This window comes from Mustelus asterias, chromosome 9, assembly GCF_964213995.1.
Source record: "Mustelus asterias chromosome 9, sMusAst1.hap1.1, whole genome shotgun sequence".
Classification (NCBI taxonomy): domain Eukaryota; kingdom Metazoa; phylum Chordata; class Chondrichthyes; order Carcharhiniformes; family Triakidae; genus Mustelus; species Mustelus asterias.
Genome location: NC_135809.1, coordinates 133,290,508 through 133,308,916, shown reverse-complemented (window position 1 = coordinate 133,308,916; position 18,409 = coordinate 133,290,508). Strand labels below are relative to the sequence as shown.

At 42.3% G+C, this 18,409-nt stretch overlaps 1 protein-coding gene across 4 annotated transcripts in view; it reads left to right on the top strand.

Moving 5' to 3' along the window:
* Positions 1–18,409, top strand: part of alkbh3 (alkB homolog 3, alpha-ketoglutarate dependent dioxygenase) — a 79,267-nt gene that overhangs the window by 21,272 nt on the left and 39,586 nt on the right. For all 4 annotated transcript variants that reach the window (XM_078221053.1, XM_078221054.1, XM_078221051.1 and 1 more), the window contains exons 4-8: positions 1,729–1,763; positions 6,317–6,364; positions 9,920–10,023; positions 15,706–15,794; positions 15,905–16,114. In XM_078221053.1, coding sequence (XP_078077179.1) covers positions 1,729–1,763; positions 6,317–6,364; positions 9,920–10,023; positions 15,706–15,794; positions 15,905–16,114 — 486 coding nt within the window. The remainder of the gene's footprint in view (positions 1–1,728; positions 1,764–6,316; positions 6,365–9,919; positions 10,024–15,705; positions 15,795–15,904; positions 16,115–18,409) is intronic.

The following is an 18,409-nucleotide window of genomic DNA, read 5'->3' as shown; positions in this document are numbered from 1 at the left end:
TAGTCTTCTGTGGGTTCTGTGAGCACTGTGGGTTGGGTGAACGGATACAGGCAACAGAGTTTTGGATGGCCTCAGGATTACGGAGGGTAGAAAGAGGGAGGCTGGCCAGGAATGTGGAAGAATAGTGAAGTAGTGAAGTAAGGGTTTCAGCAGCAGAGGAGTTGGGGCAGAGACAGAACAAAGAAAAGAGAAACAAAGAAAATTACAGCACAGGAACAGGCCCTTCGGCCCTCCAAGCCTGCACTGACCATGCTGCCCGACTGAACTAAAACCCCCTACCCTTCCGGGCACCATATCCCTCTATTCCCATCCTATTCATGTATTTGTCAAGACACCCCTTAAAAGTCACTGTCGTATCTGCTTTCACTACCTCCCCCGGCAACGAGTTCTAGGCACCCATCCCTCTCTGTGTAAAACATCTGCCTCGTACATCTCCTTTAAACCTTGCCCCTCGCACCTTAAACCTGTGCCCCCTAGTAATTGACTCTTCCACCCTAGGAAAAAGCTTCTGACTATCCACTGTCCATGCCTCTCATAATCTTGTAGACTTCTATCAGGTCGCCCCACCCTCCGTCGTTCCAGTGAGAACAAACCAACTTTCTCCAACCTCTCTTCATAGCTAATGCCCTCCATACCAGGCAACATCCTGGTAAATCTTTTCTGTACCCTCTCCAAAGCCTCCACATCTTTCTGGTAGTGTGATGACCAGAATTGAACACTATATTCCAAATGCGGTGTAACTAAGGTTCTCTAAAGCTGCAACATGACTTGCCAATTTTTAAACTCAATGTCCTGGCCGATGAAGGTAAGCATGCCATATGCCTTTTTGACTACCTTCTCCACCTGTGCTGCCACTTTCAGTGACCTGTGTACCTGTACACCCAGATCCCTTTGTCTATCAATACTCTTAAGCATTCTGCCATTTACTGTATATTTCCTATCCTTATTAGACCTTCCAAAATGCATTACCTCACATTTGTTCGGATTAAACTCCATCTGCCATCTTTCTGCCCAAGTCTCCAACCGATCTATATCCTGCTGTATCCTCTGATGGTCCTCATCGCTATCCGCAAATCCACCAACCTTTGTGTCATCCGCAAACTTACTAATCAAACCAGTTACATTTTCCTCCAAATCATTTATATATATTGCAAACAGCAAACGTTCCAGCAATGATCCCTGAGGAACGCCACTTGTCACAGCCCTCCATTCAGAAACACACCCTTCCACTGCTACCCTCTGTCTTCTTTGACCGAGCCAGTTTTGTATCCACCTTGCCAGCTCACCTCTGATCCCACGCGACTTCACCTTCTGCACCAGTCTGTCATGAGGGACCTTGTCAAAGGCATTGACAGGCATTGTTACAGCAGTGGAAATAGACTGCCTGAGTGACAATGTGGTTGAAACCTCAACTCAAGGTCAAATATGACATTGAGATTGTGAATAGTCTGGTGTAGTCTCAAGACAATTGGCAACCTAGTTCCTCACCTCTTTTTACCCACCCAAAAATGGATTTTATCTCCTGATTGTTGTCATTACCAGACAATTATAGACGTGGAGTAAATAGCATGAGTGTGAATTCTAATATCTGGAAAGGATGTGTGATGCATGGCCCTCCTAATAAAGGTCTCTCCTGATAGCTCAACATTAGTTCAATTACTTAATTTTTTTTCTTTTAATCAAGTGTGCAGTGTCTTCATTCTCTGATGTAACTTGTTTTCTCATTAGGTTCAGCGTAAAATTCCAGAAGAAAGGATCATTGAGTAAGTACATGAAATGCTGTTCCATATCATTCTTGGTAAAAAGACTTAAAGTTTTGCAGTTATGTTTCTCATGCTGATACAGAATTTTATAAGTTATTATCTTATTTTCATGCAGTAAAAGTGATGAATGTAAACTGTTCATGAGAAGACCTAAAAAAACACATGTTCTGATGTATCAGCAATATGCTGTCCATTTCCCAAAAGGCTTCAATCTTTGCCTCAGAATTGGCATCACCACTTATTTCCCATGGGGGAAATAATAGACACATAACAGGTACAAAATTCTAGTTTGCACAGGAAATAGCCAATCCATGTTCAAATGCAACAAGATCTGGACAATATCCAGGCTTGGGCTGGATATTGGACTTGGGCTGACAAGTGGCAAGTAACATTCACAGCACATAAATGCCAGGCAATGACCATCACCAATAAGAGACACTCAAACCACTGCTCCTTGAGATTCAGTGGTGTTACCATCACTGAATCCCCCACTGTCAACATCCTTGGGGTTACCATTGACCAGAAACTCAACTGGACTCACCAAATTAACACAGTGACTACAAGAGCAAGTCAGAGGCTAGGAATACTGTGGCGAGTAACTCACCTCCTGACTCCCCAAAGCCTATCCACCATCTACAGGTCAGGAGTGCGATGGAATATTCCCCACTTGCCTGGATGGGTGCAACTCCAACAACACTCAAGAAGCTCGACACCATCCAGGACAAAGCAGCCCGCTTGATTGACACCACATCTACAAACATTCAATCCCTCCACCACTGGCGCTCAGTAGCACCAATGTGTACTATCTGCAAGATGCACTGCAGCAATTCACCAAAGATCCTTAGACAGCATCTTCCAAATCCACAACCACTTCCATCTAGAAAAACGAGCAGATAAATGGGAACACCACCACCTGCAAGTTCCCTTCCAAGCCACACACCATCCTGACTTGGAAATATATCGCCGTTCCTTCGCAGTTGCTGGGTCAAAATCCTGGAATTCCCTCCCTAATGGCATTGTGGGTCAATCCACAGCACGTGGACTGCAGCGATTCAAGAAGGCAGCTCACCACCACCTTCTCAAGGGCAACTAGGGATGGGCAATAAATGCTGGCCAGCCAGCGATGCCCATGTCCCACAAATGAAAAAAAGTACTGATGGTAAACCCAGGGCTCATACTTCAGTTCTAAACTGCTAACGCAGTAACTTGTGACATCATCTGAAATCCAAGTTAATTTTGCCATTTATGGATCAACTGCAGTGATTTTTTCCCAAGATACACTAGTTTTTCCCTTTCTTGTCTTCTATGTTTCCATGGAAACACATACTTAAACTGTAATTTAAATAGATATATCACATACAACCTGATTATCTCATGCATCAGGGTTAATCCTTTTTAGGTGGGCTCATTTCAATCCTCTGCGTACATTTGTGATGATATGAAAGGTGCTATATTAAAGGAGCTTTATTCCATCTGTTCATATCATTTCAGATTTCACATAGGCAGCATGTATTTCTTCAGGATGTTTGAGATGTTCTGACTCGGTAAAGATTTCCTGAGTAATGGCTGTATTTTTGTGACTAACTTGGCTGACATGTAATCACTTGAGTGCAGCTGTTAAATAAAAAAACAGCCAGGAAATCTCTGAAACTTTGCAAATACTCATTTGACAAGGAAACATTTCGGGCGGCATTTAATGCTCTCCCCAGTAATGAGTTGGTGGAGGTGAAGCATTTAATTGGGCAGCAGGTGGTGTTAATATCAACTATTCATATATGATGGAGGAATAACACAGTAGCTTGTCTTTTACCTTCAGCAAGTTTATTCTGCATCCAGCTCAGCAGAGATAGAAACTCCTTATAACTTCCCCACAGCAACTGCTCCAACTTGTCCATTTAGACTCTGTTGAAGGTTGAGCCAATAACTCCACCTTTAATAAGGCAATTATGTGAAACAATGTTATTAGAGTGTAACCAGTGACAACTTTGTATTGGTTGTAATGTGACCAATGGGAACAAAAATGTAAGGGTCAGCTGACCCAGTAAACCATGGAACCAATTGCAGAGTGATGTAATAGTCAGCTGACCAACTGATTCGCTATAAATACGAAACCATGTAGAATTGATGAAAGCTTGGAGTGGCCCAAGGCGGGGCCCCACGTTTGGAGTAATAATGTTTCTTTATTAAACCCTTTCTTTGATTTATTAGTTGGAGTAAGTTTTGTTGTGTTTTCGTTATCTGCATTTCTGAAGAGTTCCTTCTGAAGAAACAAATGCAATTGTTAAAACATGCACTTGCTAATACAATGACACTTTAACAGTGATTAAGTCTGTGGCAGAAACGGCCTTGGATCCTTGTCCCACCCTGCCATAAATTGAGGCCCTTAATTGGGCAATTAATATCAGAGAAGGAAACTTGGAGAACACTTAGATTTAAGACATGCAAATCAGTCTGTCACTATCCTCCTTAAAATTCACGATACTTCCAGTTTTTATGTCAGCGTCCGTTTTAGTCCATAGACTACAACTTTGCTGCAAAGCTAATTATGTCTAGATCAGTTCTGCATCAATCTGTTGTTGTTGTCACGTATTCACTCATGCAATTATACATGCTCTCTTGCCTTTTGTTCTCTCTGTACTTTGCTGATCATTGCATCCGAAAAACAGAGTACCGCCAAAAAAACATGGTGAAAATAGCAAACCAAGTGTCATGTACAACTACCTGGCTACAAAACAATAATGACCATTTACCCAAAGAAACAAGTAGTCTCACAACACCAGGTTAAAGTCCAACAGGTTTAATTGGCAATACGAGTTTTTTGGAGCGCCGCTCCTTCATCAGGTGAGTGCCTGAAAGTGAGCCTAAAAGGAGTGGCGCTCCGAAAGCTCGTGCTACCAGATAAACCTGTTGGGCTTTAACCTGGTGTTCTGAGTCTACTTACTGTGCCTATTCCAGTCCAACACCGGCAACGGTATCATGCCCAAAGAAACAAAATTCAGCACCAAATCGTAGTGTACTGAAGTGTCAATTTAGATTATCTACTGAAACTCTGGACCTGAGCTTGAACTCACAATTTACTGACTTAAAGATGAGTGTTCCATCACTGAGTTAAGGCTAATGTTGCAATCCAGGTACTGGCATTCCACCCAGTTGCAAGTCTAACTACAGGTAAGATTATTGAAGCACTCTTAACTAATGCAGTTCCTTATCCCCTCCCCTCATTTCCAGTTAGTAAATCTCCCTTCCCACTCCAATTTGAATTTCTCTCAGGTAATGAGGTTCCACAGCAGCTAAGTAATACAGTTCAAATTCCACCACCCCCTTGAGTAATGCAGTTCCCAAACCATTTTTAAAAATTCAGAATTAACCCTCCCACCCATGGATGAAGTCATGATCCCACTTCCCCATCCCAGGTAATCTTTTGCAGAAAAGGGTACAATTAATTTTAATTTAAGACCAGTGATTTTGAAACAGCCTTCTTTGGATCTTTTCACTCCTTATGCTTATAATACTTAACTGACTGAATTGTATTACTAACAGGTATGGAAAAGCCTGCAGTTTTAACTGTTCTGCTTCCTTGCCCATAAGAAGACTTCCTCCAGTGGAATGTCGAGGCAAGAAGAGATAGGAGGACAAAACAAGTATTGCAAAATTATGCTGTTAACTGCATAGATTCAAATGAAGACCCCTATAAATTCCTAACTGTGATAGTGGTTGTGGGTTTTTTAAAGAAAATAAAACTACGTGGTTGGCGCACATAGATTCAAAGTAACACACAAGTTCATTGAAAGAGATGTTCTCTGCACAGAACAGAAAATGAAACTAAACAGCAGCCTGTGAAACACCCTAATTATATCACCATCAAATCATGTTAATTGCTTTTAAAGTAATCATGCAACCAATGAAATATATAACAAGTACAGACTTTAATTTTGTTATTTACACATCAATTATTGGTTACTCACAGACTGATATTTACAAGAGATGGACCATCAAATATTTCCAGCTATGGAATAGCGTGAGCAGCAGAATAAAGAAGGAAATATTAAAAGCCATTTCAATTAAATTACTGAAAACTGGTGATAAATTATTAGTAGTGGTGATGTTTCCAAATTATGCATTCAATGCCTTTGGTTTATTTTCTGCATTAGGGCAGCACAGTGGCAAGGGTGGCATGGTGGCATTGCTACCTCACAGTGCCAGGACCCAGGTTCAGTTCCAGCCTTGGGTGACTATGTGGAGTTTGCAGATTTTCCCTGTGTCTGCATGGGTTTCCTCTGGGTGCTCTGGTTTCCTCCCACTGTCCAAAGATGTGCAGGTTATGTGGATTGATCATGCTAAATTGCCCCTTAATATCCCAAGATGAATAGATTAGTTGGATTAGAAGAATAAATATGTGGTGCTATGGAGATGGGGCCTGGGTGGGATGCACTGTTGGCGAGCCAGTGCAGATCCGATGGGCCGAATGGCCTCCTGTAGGGATTCTATGATTTCTCGAATCAGTGATGTAGATTTCCTCCTCTGATGTTGAAACATTTTTTTTTGTTTTTAAGCAAGGAAGGTTTTTATGAAATCAGCAATAGCCCAACAGGAGTTTCCAGGTAAGAAATTAAGACTTCTCTTCCTGTTCAATGTGTGAAAAGTTTACGTAGATTTCAGAGATTTGCTTATCTTTGTACATTTTCTTTGTGAATGATAGTTCTGTACAATGAGCAGCTGGAATTAATGATTTAAATGCTGAACCATGAAAATTAAAATTTAAGCGAATGATTTGTTTTCCCTGTGGCTCCGGTAAGATGCTGCTTCAGATGTAGATGTAATTCCAGAGGAATCCACAGGCACTTTAAGCTTTATTGCTTCATGAGATAGTCTAGTCAGTGATTGTTTAATGCGGAGGCATCACATTCACGTTCACTCTTTTACCCCGTATGCTTCTGTACCACTTTGGGCAGTTCAGTGAGCTATGAAAATAGGCATTTGTTGTCCTGAATTTTCAAAATGCCATCGTAATATAGGATTTTTCTTGCTAAGTGTTGGTTACTTGGATATTATTAAATCCTTACTCAACAAACAGGCCTTTGATCCTTCAGTTGTTATTTAACCAAACAGAAGAGGTTGTATGTTTTTGTAAAACTCTTATTTAAAAAAAAAAGACTACTTAAAATACAAAACTGCGGTTCTGTTGTTTTATGCTGTTTAATGTTTTGGAACTGTACAGCTATAATGCTATGGTCAACTGCCTCAACAGGAGAAAAGTAACTTGATCTTCCTGTTTGAAGTACTGTTCCCATGGTGAAACATGCTGTTTTTTTAGTCTTTGGTGTTGCTGGCAAGGCCATCACTGATTGCCCTTGAACTGAGTGGCTTGCTAGGCCATTTCAGTGGGCAGTTAAAAGTCACATGTACACCAGATTGGGTAAGGACAGCAGATTTCCTTCCCTAAAGGGCATTCACGAATCAGAGAGTTTTTACAACAATTGATGATAGCTTCATGATTACCATTACTGAGCCTAGCTTTTAATTCCAGTTGCCGTGGTGGCATTTGAATCCATGTCCCCAGAGCATTGGCATGGGCCTCTGGATTACCACTCCAGTGACATTACTACCACACTGTCATCTCCCCTTACTGCTGCTTTGCATGGTCACACTATGATCAAAGATATGATTCTTTCCAGAAATCCAACAACAAATGTATTTAATTTACAAATTATTCATGCATTCCAGTCTACCCAACCTTTAACTGTTATAGAACATAGAACATAGAACATTACAGCGCAGAACAGGCCCTTCGGCCCACGATGTTGCACCGACCAGTTAAAAAAAAAAACTGTGACCCTCCAACCTAAACCAATTTCTTTTCGTCCATGAACCTATCTACGGATCTCTTAAACGCCCCCAAACTAGGCGCATTTACAACTGATGCTGGCAGGGCATTCCAATCCCTCACCACCCTCTGGGTAAAGAACCTACCCCTGACATCGGTTCTATAACTACTATGTATTACCTGCATTGTTATGTAGTGCCTCATAGTAGTTCTGTTCCCCAATTAATGTTGGCCTTGTGATCAACACCAAAGAGTAACAAAACAGCAAGCTTCATCATGGGTATGGTACTTCAAAAAGAACGATCAAGTTAAGCACCTATCTCTCCGCTTCCAAGTCTGTACCATTCAGTTTGACAGTTTATCTGCATTGGGCTGCCTTGCTTCCAAAACTGGTATAATAAAGGAGAAATGTTTGATAACACTTCCCTCCCATTTTGGCCCTGATACCACTGGACTTTATAGTATTCTGCAAAAATCGCAGCAATACAAATTTTATTAAAAATGAATATCCGAGACCTCTGCACTTAAACTTTCTTTAAAATCACTGGGTGCAGCTCAGAGGCAACTTGCTCCCAGAAAAATAATACCACTGATTCCAGGACTGCCATTTAGATGCTATTTGTCTTAAGGAAGAAAGATCTTTGCTTTTGGCTTTTTGAATAAAAAATGGCTTTGGTATTTCTGTATGTATTAGCTGTGTTTTACACCTTACGTTGAAGGCATTGTTTAAAAACCACCTGCCAAATCCAGAAATGAAGGTTGATATGAAGGGTGGTCAACTAGCATTGTGGTGACCCCATGTAAGATTGCATAAAGCCAAAAGAGAGAGAAATGAAGAGTTTGTAGTATTGTTCCACCTGCTCTTTTGTGATGTTGTTTGTTTGGAGGCAGTGACTAAAATCATTCACCGAGCTGCTTCCTGAGCAGCTGCTCCTGCCCAGAAATTGAGCAAGTTTGGGTGTTCAGTTCCTCGGCCCAGTCAACTGACCTCGAGTGTGTTCCATGCTAATTATATCCAGACTGGACTGAGGGTCGGTGGACAAGTGGCCTTATTTCTTTACTGCTGAACTCATTGTCCCCCATAAAACAGAAGCCTAAAGATTGAAAATGTTGCATCCCAAATCAGATTGTAGTAAATCGGATTGTAGAATGTCAATATTTAAATGAATGTTTACAGTGGAATGAATTGCTAATGTCAGTAATAATGACCATGAAACTAATGGTACTACTCAGTTAATGGTAGGGCGTTGGGGAGAGTTACAGAACAAAGAGATCGAGGGGTACATGTTCATAGCTCCTTGAAAGTGGAGTCACAGGTGGGCAGAGTGCTGAAGAAGGCATTCGGCATGCTTGGTTTCATCGGTCAGAACATTGAATACAGGAGTTGGGACGTCTTGTTGAAGTTGTACAAGACATTGGTAAGGCCACACTTGGAATACCGTGTGCAATTCTGGTCACCCTATTATAGAAAGAATATTATTAAACTAGAAAGAGTGCAGAAAAGATTTACTAGGATGCTACTGGGACTTGATGGATTGAGTTATAAGGAGAGGCTGGATAGACTGGGACTTTTTTCTCTGGAGAGTAGGAGGCTGAGGGGTGATCTTATAGAGGTCTATAAAATATTGAGAGGCACAGATCAGTTAGATAGTCAATATCTTTTCCCAAAGGTAGGGGAGTCTAAAACTGGAGGGCATAGGTTTAAGGTGAGATGGGAGAGATACAAAAGTGTCCAGAGGGGCAATTTTTTCACACAGAGGGTGGTGTGTGTCTGGAACAAGCTGCCAGAGGTAGTAGTAGAGGCGGGTACAATGTTGTCTTTTAAAAATGCATTTAGATAGTTGCATAGGTACGATGGGTATAGAGGGATATGGGCCAAATGCGGGCAATTGGGATTAGCTTCGGCGTTTTAAAAAAAAGAGTGGCATGGACAAGTTGGGCCGAAGGGCCTGTTTCCATGCTGTAAACCTCTATGACTCTGACTAATGGATTGTTGTAAAATCCCAGCTGATTCACTAATGTTCTTTAGGGCCGGGAGACTTGTCATCCATATCGGGCTGGCCTACACAGCAATGTGATTGACTCTTAATTGCCCTCTGAATTGACCTTGCAAGCCACTCAGTTGTACTTGAAGTGTTAAGTCACCACTACCTTCTCAAGGGCAATAAATGTGGACAATAAATGCTGGTCTTACCAGCAGCCACTTCCCATGAATTAATAAAAATGTATCCGGAAATCAAATGATAAAATGTCTTTGTTTTACAGGCAATCAGAGAAATGTTTCCACTACTTTATTCTATTTTTTTTCCGTTCTGCTTCTTTCCATTCTCAGACTGCATCTGAAGCCTGGTTTCGTTGAGCCAACGGAAGCTGATTGGATGTTTGAACAGCTAAACATGGAAATACCCTGGCAGCAAAAATCTAACATCAGAGAGGGTTCGTTTCATTCAAGGATTTTTGTAACTTTTCAACATATTGCACTTGCCATAGGAATGTTTATATATGTGTATATATATATATATATATATATATATAATCTGTGCCCCAAGATTTGTGAGATCTGTTCAGTTTCCTTGCTTTATTTTCAAATTACTTACACGCTGCAAGTGGCTAGAGCCGGGATTTTCTAGCCCTGTTGTGATTGACTTGGAGATTCGGCAACCCAGCCAAAAGCCCAATGACTCTCTGCAGCACCGGGTGATCCCGGCAGCGAACTAGGTCGGAAAATTCCACCCCAGGTTTCTGTTAATACCACTCGTAACCAGCCACTAAAATGTGAGAGTACCGTGAACCCTTGCTTTTCTTCCTCTGGAAAACTAACTTCAGTCAGTCTGCGTTGGAATTCATTGGGCGGAATTGTCCCAAAAAAAATACTATGGGCGGGATTTTCCAGCCACGCTCACCCTGAAACCAAAAAATCCCGTCCGAGGTCAATGAACTTTTCAAAGGTCCGCCCCTTGCCTGCTCCGATTCCCGTGGCGGGCGGAACGGGAAAATTTGCCCCTAAGTGTCATTTGGTACAAGAAAACCAGTGTGATTCATGCCAGCGAATCAGACTGCAATCTTCCCACACTTTGCCATTTTCTGGGGAGAATGGTGAGTCTTGCCCAGTTCTGAGAGGATCGGGGCGTAAACATGCCAATGAGCCCAGCTTCGCAAAGATCGGCCAATCTCAAATTAAAATTGAGGACCCCCTCCCTTGCCTTCCACCGCAGACATCAGAGAACCTCGCCCGCCCTCCCCTCACTCAAGGGATATTTACCCAACCCCCTCCCAATAAAGATTGCTGGCATCGGGACATTGGGGCCCTCCGAAGAGCCCCTCTCTCAAGAACGCCTCCCTTCATGACACCCCCTCCCCATGCCTCAGTCCCCTCATGACCCTCCTTCATGCTCTACCACCCTCATGCCCCATCCCTTTTGGCACTGCCTCCAGCACCCAGGCATTGCCCACTAAGCAGTGCCAGGGTGCCACCTGGCAGTGCCGGAGTGCCAGTTGACGGTGTTAGGCAGGCAATGCCCAGCCATGTCCCTGACCATCTCACCTGGCCTTCACCTGTGGAAATCAGTAGTGATGCGCCGGAATCTTTCTGTATCCGATGGCCAGAAAATCCTGGGAGCTGGGAAGATCCGGCCTCGAACAGACTGTGCATATTGAAATGCTCACTAACATATGCTGATCTGGTTCCTGCCCTTATTGGAAACCAGATTACATCCAGGAGCGGTGGGTGGGAAGGTATCGACAAGGTTTGGCATGTCGCAGAACGTGCTAAAGCATTTACCCGCGATTCTCTGGTCCTGCTCCGCTCTAACGCATTCTGCGTCAAGTATGACGTGGCCAGAAAATTGCAGCCATAATCTCTAAACATTACTGCACTACATCATCTCAAATCTTCGGCAACTTGCCATGTTACCTCAGCTTCACCTCCAAGATTCAAATGAGCCCAAGAAGTGTTTTTGCCTCCCACTGGGCCACTGGAGCCACTGGGCCACGACAGAAGGTAATCAGTGATTTTTTGGTGAATGTTTGAGGAATTCAGGAAGCCAGGTCTCAACGGAAATAAGTTCCCTAAAGGTCTTCCAGAAACATAAAGGGAGAAATTCCAAGGGAAGCCGCAGAATCCAGAATCAGACATGGAGGAACAGAAGCACAGGAATGCTAATTAGTTTTAACAACAAGGAGAAAACATTCATTAAACATGAAAAAAAATTGGATTATAACACAATACTCCTTTACTCTCACCTTAACAATTGTACACAGATTTTAAGATTAACACAGATTATAAAGCACATTGTAAACCTCAATGATCCCATTAATACAAAGTCCCTTTTTAAGCACACAAATTGGCTTTAGTCACTCCGCTCTGAACCCAATTTAGTGTCTGTGGATTTCTCTTCAGAATTCCCCTCAGATTATTGTTTTATTAGAGTTTCCAAACTCTCTTCCAAAAACATGTTTTAATACCTTCTTTCATTATAATAATGCTTTCCTTTAGTAGTTTGTATTCCAAAATCCAGTCCAGGTTTACAATTCACTCTTTTAACAAAGTTTCTGCTCCATTGTTAGCAATGAATCCAATCCAGGATTTTACACCAACCCCTTTAGGATTAATTTGTCTCGACTGACTTCCAGGATTTATGTAAACTCTGATATCCAACCAATACTTTCTTCCCAATTACTTTAAAATTTGTTTCTCAGACTGTAGTAAGACATTCTGAACTTTAAGACTAATTTAGAAATTGTTATCTCGCTTCTTATCAGCCAATCCCTTCTTAGTTCTGTCTGCAATGCCCATGAATAGTAGTATCCTGTTCTGTTTTCAGGTTTTGAGAACCAACTGTCTTTTAATTCCTCTGGAGCTTGCTTTCTTGTACATTACTCCATTGTACAGCTATTCCTGCTTTGAACAGAGCTGAGAGATATTCCCTCTCTGATTTGCTACCTGCAACTGCCACGACTTTCAGTTAAAAACGCTAAGAACAAAATCCTTACAAGGACCCAGTTGCTAAGCAATGCCGGCATACCTCTTCCAGCCTATTGGTTCTTCACACCATAGCCCTCTCTAAGCACAATAGAATCACAGTTGGAACTTAACCAACCCCCACACATACAAATCCCTTTGTCCAGCATGAATCTGGGTTCCTTCAAGGCACAGAAACATTAAAGTAAATTCACCCAAAACTGTACCTTATTTCTAGTGTTTACCAATACAAATATAAATCCCTTAAAACTATCTTTATTTTCCCAGCATTTGCAAACTTCAAACTTCTAATACGCATATATACACTGCCCAGAATCCAACGTGGATGTCTCTGACACTCACCCCATCGTTAGAGACTTGGGCTAGGTGCCCTGAAATTGCCCAGATATTTACAGCTCTCTACCTTGAACTTTTAATCACAAGTGTAGGACCAGGGTGGGCAGTGATTTTCTGCAGAAACCACATCAGGAAGGCCTTTTTCCTATACAGATTGTTTTTAAACATAAACATATTCATCAATCCCTGCCCCACACTCCCACCTCCCTCTTTTGGGAAAGGCTGAATGATTCAAAACAGTAGTCCCAACATGTGAAGAATCTTGGATGCAAACCTGCATCAGTTCGCTCAGTGGCACTATGCATTATATTGTATTGTGCTGTGCCAACATGCAACTTCAAGTGCCAGTTGATAGAGATTCATTCTTGCTACTTTATAGTAGTCATTTTCAACAGATGTTTTGACCGTTTACCTTTCACTAGCCCGCAGTTGCCTATTTTCTTGGGAACTGTCTGTATTCAAAAATTGTCATAACCAGTCCAAACTGAGGTATTCTGAATGCAGTTTCCCCTCCTTAAAGTGTTCTTAGGTATATCTGACCTTGATTAATGCTGATTGGAACCAATTTGGTTTTGATGGGCAGTATAAATAATTAAACTGGCAATTAGAATTCAGTGATCCAATTACAATGTAACAAACAACAAGAGAGAATGATGTTCGTATGAGGAGCGTTTGAGGACTCTGGGTCTGTACTCAATGGAGTTTAGAAAGATGTGGGGGGATCTCATTGAAACTTACAGAATTCTGAAAGGCCTGGGTAGAGAGGATGTGGCGACAATGTTTCCGTTAATAGGTGAGACTAGGATCTGAGGATACAGCCTCAGAGTAAAGGGACGATCCTTCAGAACTGAGATGAGGAGGAATTTCTTCCGCCAGAGGGTGGTGAATCTGTGGAATTCGTTGCCACAGAAGGCTGTGAATGCCAGGCCATTGAGTGTAGATAAGACAGGTTCTTGATTGGTAAGGAGATCAAAGGTTATGGGGAAAAGATGGGAGAATGTGGTTGAGAAACTTATTGAATGGCAGAGCAGACTGGATGGGCTCAGTGGTTTAATTCTGCTCCTATATCTTATGGTCTTATGGCTACTGAGAGTGGTTAAGACAATGAAGCCTACATTTCTTTCCGATATCAAAGACTTATCTGCGTAGTCCTGTTCACTGTTCAAGGTTATTTGCTACTGCAGTTATAAAAGCAAAATGCTGCGGATGTTGGAGTTCTGAAATAAAAACAGATCGTGCTTAGAAATCTCAGCAGGTCTGGCAGAACCTATGGAGTGAGAAAGAAGAGTTATGTTGGACTCGAAACACTAACTCTGTTTCTCTCTCCACAGATGTTGCCAGGTATCCTGAATTTTTCCAGCCCTTCCTGTTTTTATGCCATTGTATTTACCAGGACTCCTTCATGCACCCATTTTGTGAGCTACTTATATGTCTATATTGGCAGTGTTTCTCAGTTAGTTCTGATAAATTCTACCCTCAGAGGAAATAATCCGTTCAATCCGCCTAACTCAGGCAAACTTCCTGAAGGTGGATTCTCCTTCTCAGTTTGCTTTTTTCTGAGTGTCCCCAAGCAATCATTCAGGTGCATCTGATTAACTTGCTGTATACATTGTTATGACCACAGCAGATGTTAATTGCTGAGTAAATCTTACCCCAGAGAGAAACTTGGCTTATGGTCCCATCACTCTTTTTTGTACTCTGAAAATGAGAAGAAACATTCTGAAAGAAAAACAGAAAATGCTGGAAAATCTCAGCACGCCTGACAGTATCTATGGAGATAAAATGGAGCTAACCTTTTGAGTCTGGATGACCCTTTGTCAGAGCAGATGAAGGAACATCCAGACTCGGAACGTTGGCTCTATTCTCTCTCCACAGATACTGTCAGGTGTGCTGAGATTTCCAGCATTTTCCGTTTTTGTTTCAGATTCCAGCATCCACAGTATTTTGCCTTTATTTTAGAAACATTCTGATCTCAGCAGCAAAGAATTCCAATAACACTTTGGGATTTAAAAAATAGGTAAAATATTTATTAACAAGAACAAAAGAAGACTTGAGCACGCGGGACTACAGTTATGATGTGGAGATGCTGGCGTTGGACTGGGGTAAACACAGTAAGAAGTCTCACAACACCAGGTTAAAGTCCAACAGGTTTATTTGGTAGCAAAAGCCACTAGCGGAGCGCTGCTCCTTCGTCAGGTGAGTGGGAGTTCGGTTCACAAACAGGGCATATAAAGATACAAACTCAATCTACAAAATAATGGTTGGAATGCGATTCTTTACAGGTAATCAAGTCTTAAAGGTACAGACAATGTGAGTAGAGAGAGGGTTAAACATAGTTTAAAGAGATATGTATTGTCTCCAGCCAGTTGCACTGTTAAAATACTCAATATAAAACATTCTCTGAAAGAAACCCACTTGGTCAGACCCACAATTAAACACCTTCCATTGCAACACTCCCTTATAGATGTTTAACTATAAAATTCCAGCAATATTACCCAAGGCAAAACGGCTGCCAGTTTAGTAGAGGTATACCATACGACTCCTCACTCTCTTCTCACCCTGTTGTGGAAATCCAAGAATACTCAGAAACAAGGCTGCTTTCTGAGACCCAATACTTTTCTGGCTTGATTGGATGGCTGATTCAAACTTTGCCCCTTCTCCCAGCACAGAGCTGTTTCCAGGATGTCTTCCCCCTAATAACCTTCCCTTGTTTACTTATGAGACCTTTGCAAGCTGTATATTTGGTATACTTGGAACTCTGTAATGGCTATTTTCACCCGTTAATATTTTATGTGCTACAGGTAGATCATATCAAGAGCCGCGACTCACAGCCTGGTATGGAGACCTCCCTTACACATACTCCCGCAGTGCTATGAAAGCAAACCCTCATGTATGTTGTTTCACTTTCTTTAAAGCTAACTGCCCAACTGTATTGCTATCCTTGGTACACTAGTGCTTTTTTTTGAATCATCTGATAATAAGTTCTTATGTTCCATTTAGTGGCACCCCCTCCTGACTATGCTGAAAGATCATATTGAGGAAGTGACTGGATACACCTTTAATTCTCTTCTTTGCAATCTGTACCGAAATGGCAAAGACAGCATTGATTGGCACAGCGATAATGAACCATCGCTGGGAAGGAATCCTGTTATTGCATCGCTCAGCTTTGGGGAAACCAGGAACTTTGAAATGAGGAAAAAACCACCTCCAGTAAGTCTGACTACTTTTTAAAGAATTAGAGTTAAGGGAAATCACTTTATAATTGCGTTCCTTTGTTTCGCACAGGTATAGTGTGTTCATTATGTAGATGTAGTACAATCTTAATTGACACTGTAATAGAGGAAAATCCCAGAATATAATCATATTCAGAATCAGAATATATTCATAACCAGAATATAAGCCAGCCTCCCATTCTTTAACTCTGTTTACACTTCCCGTTGCCTTGGCAAAGCAGCCAGCATAATTAAGGACCCCATGCACCCCGGACATTCTCTCTTCCACCTTCTTCCGTCGGGAAAAAGATACAAAAGTCTGAGGTCACGTACCAACCCACTCAAGAACAGCTTCTTTCCTGCTGCTGTCAGATTTTTGAATGGACTTACCTTGCATTACGTTGATCGTTCTCTACACCCTAGCTATGACTGTAATACTGCATTCTGCACTCTCTCGTTTCCTTCTCTATGATCGGTATGCTTTGTCTGCATAGCAAGAAACGATACTTTACACCTGCACCGGGTTCCAACCCTGTTCAGCAAGTAAAAACAAAAAGCATGGTTTACAGTCTTCGAGGAGTGACAGCCTGAGTCTTAGGGGGCGATTTTACCAAAACAGTTCTCGGTCCAGAACCAGTGTGAAAATGGTAGAGTTTCAGATTCGTTTTTTGAGCGAGTTCAAATCTGCGATCTTACGCACTCCATGCATGAAAAAAACAGCAGAAACGGTTTCTCGGCTGTGGAGGGAAGAGAGAAGTCATCCAAACACTGGCTGAGAGAAGCAGAGGGCGCCATTGTGCACATGCAGCTCTCTAGCAGCAGAGACCTGTCACCCAGACTCTGTTGATCTCAGCCAGCCTCCTTGGCATAAACCACCCCCCCTGCCCCCCCCCAGCTACCACGGGGGTAAGTGAGCCCGGGCTCATTAAATCCATGCAAAATCAGATTTGAATATATTTAAATAAATTATTCAGCCTCGTGCTGATCACGCTGAATATCTGTTGCCGGTAAGATCGCGAGAGGCGGGAAATCAGGCATCAACCTGATTTCTCAGCTCTTGCGTGATCTTACCGGCTCGCCCCACCCATTGGCCAGTGGGGTACAACGGTAAGATTGCCCCCTTAATTTGGATTGCCATTTGTAAATACTGTGTATGAAGTCAGCATTGGAGGGATGAATGGAGGAATTGTTTTGCGTTGCGCTCGCTTCTCCTGAAGGCATTTGACGCTGTTCTCCTCAAATGTCGAAATTTCTCTCCATTTAGGTCTGTCCAACATTGTTTTTGCTTTGACAAAGGGTCACCTGGACTCGAAACGTCAGCTCTTTTCTCTCTGTAGATGCTGCCAGACCTGCTGAGATTTTCCAGCATTTGCTCTTTTGGCCGTCCAAAATTGTTGTTTCCCCATGTATTGGGATCCAGCTTGCAAGCTCTGAGATTGGCTTTCAGAATGTCTTTATGTCTAAGTTTGGGACACCCTGTGGTGCAGGTTCCCATGCTCGGCTGGTTGTAGAGTACTGCCTTTGGTATCAGGGAACCTTCCATGTGAACCACATGGTCAGCCCAGTGAAACTGAGCTCTGCTCAGCCTGCTCTTAATGCCAGATTTGATTTGATTCGGTGGCACAGTGATTAGCATTGCTGCCTCACAGCTCCATTCCCGGCTTGGGTCACTGTCTGTGTGGAGTTTGAATGTTCTCCCCGTGAATGCATGGGTTTCCTCTGGGTATTTGGGTTTCCTCCCACAGCCCAAAGATGTGCAGGTTAGGTGGATTGGCCATGCTAAATTCTCCCTCAGTGTACCGAACAGGTGCCAGACTGTGGCGACAAGGGGATTTTCATAGTAACTTCATTGCGGTGTTAATGTAAAACCTATTTGTCTCAATCATAAAGTTTATTTATTAGTCACATGTATTAACATACAGTGAAAAGTATTGTTTCTTGCGCGCTATACAGACAAAACATACCGTTCATAGAGAAGGAAATGAGAGAGTACAGAATGTAGTGTTACAATCATAACTGGGGTATAGAGAAAGATCAACTTAACGTGAGGTAGGTACATTCAAAAGTCTGATGGCAGCAGGGAAGAAAATGTTCTTGAGTCAGTTGGTACTTGTCCTCAGACTTTTGTATCTTGTGGAAGAGAGTATGTCCGGGGTGCGTGGGGTCCTTAATTATGCTGGCTGCTTTTCCGAGGCAGCGGGAAGTGTAGACAGTGTCAGTGGGTCAGAGGCTGGTTTGCGTGATGGATTGGGCTTCGTTCACGACCCTTTGTAGTTTATTGCAGTCTTGGGCA